The sequence below is a fragment of the Myotis davidii genome, unplaced genomic scaffold, assembly GCF_000327345.1.
Source record: "Myotis davidii unplaced genomic scaffold, ASM32734v1 scaffold6, whole genome shotgun sequence".
Taxonomy (NCBI): domain Eukaryota; kingdom Metazoa; phylum Chordata; class Mammalia; order Chiroptera; family Vespertilionidae; genus Myotis; species Myotis davidii.
In genome coordinates this window covers 2,770,785-2,771,767 of record NW_006383011.1, presented here as the reverse complement: position 1 = coordinate 2,771,767, position 983 = coordinate 2,770,785, and the positions used below count along the sequence as shown (strand labels likewise).

Below are 983 nucleotides of genomic sequence, written 5' to 3'. Positions count from 1 at the left end.
CGCTGCGCGGCCTCGGGCTGAGCCGCACGCAGGTCACCTATCTGGCCTTCCCCGGGGAGATGCTGCTCCGCATGCTGCGCATGATCATCCTGCCCCTGGTGGTCTGCAGTCTGGTGTCGGGCGCCGCCTCTCTCGACGCCAGCTCTCTTGGGCGCCTGGGCGGCATCGCCATCGCCTACTTCGGCCTCACCACTCTGGGTGCCTCTGCGCTCGCCGTCGCTTTGGCGTTCATCATCAAGCCTGGGTCTGGCGCGGAGACCCTTAAGTCCAGCGACCTTGGGCTGGAGGATTCGGGCCCCCCTCCGGTCCCCAAAGAGACAGTGGATTCCTTCCTCGACCTGGCCAGGTAACGACAATCCTCCCCCTCTCCCCTCCATGGAGACGCCAGCTCTTCAATTACCCTCCAGTTCATTCATAAACACACAGCTTCATGAACTCATAAAGAGTTCATTCTTAATTGGTTGCTAATATTTTTAAATATCAAAGTAATGTCTGGAGCTTTGCATGCTGACCACCCTTTTCAAGCATCAGTCTTGATGCACGGACAGTCTGAAGGAGCAGGGCCACATTTTTTTTAGCAAGAGCCAGTCCTACCTTTAAGTGTGAGTGTGCATTAGGGCAGAGACAGCAGCCTCGCCTGTACTTGACTTCTTACGCTCTCTGGCTATGTTCTAACCACTCCTGGATAGCTTCACCCTATTTTCTCCAACAAAGTCCCCGAAAACTTCCGGGCGCATTGGTTAAATTTTGCCTGTTGAGCCATCCTGGCCTGTAATCTATGGCCTTCTCTGCTTCAGCCCTTTGGCTGGGAGGAAGCTGGCAATTTTTTGAAGGGTTGGTCGGAAGACCCAAGGATAACAAGGCTGGGCTTAGTTGTGTGGGGCCCGTTGCCCAGACTAGCCTCTCCTGGGGGCTTGGAACAGATTGCCCTCCAACCCATAGTCAGGACCACTCAACAGCATTGTGAGTTTCAAGGGGCTTTA

The 983-nt window shown here is 54.9% G+C and overlaps 1 protein-coding gene across 1 annotated transcript in view; it reads left to right on the top strand.

The window, feature by feature from the left end:
• The first annotated feature begins 6 nt into the window (after positions 1-6).
• The window catches only part of SLC1A4 (solute carrier family 1 (glutamate/neutral amino acid transporter), member 4), a 23,805-nt gene continuing 22,828 nt past the window's right edge, over positions 7-983 (top strand). The window contains exon 1 of the mRNA XM_006778536.2: positions 7-346. Coding sequence (XP_006778599.2) covers positions 60-346 — 287 coding nt within the window. The 5' untranslated portion in view covers positions 7-59. The remainder of the gene's footprint in view (positions 347-983) is intronic.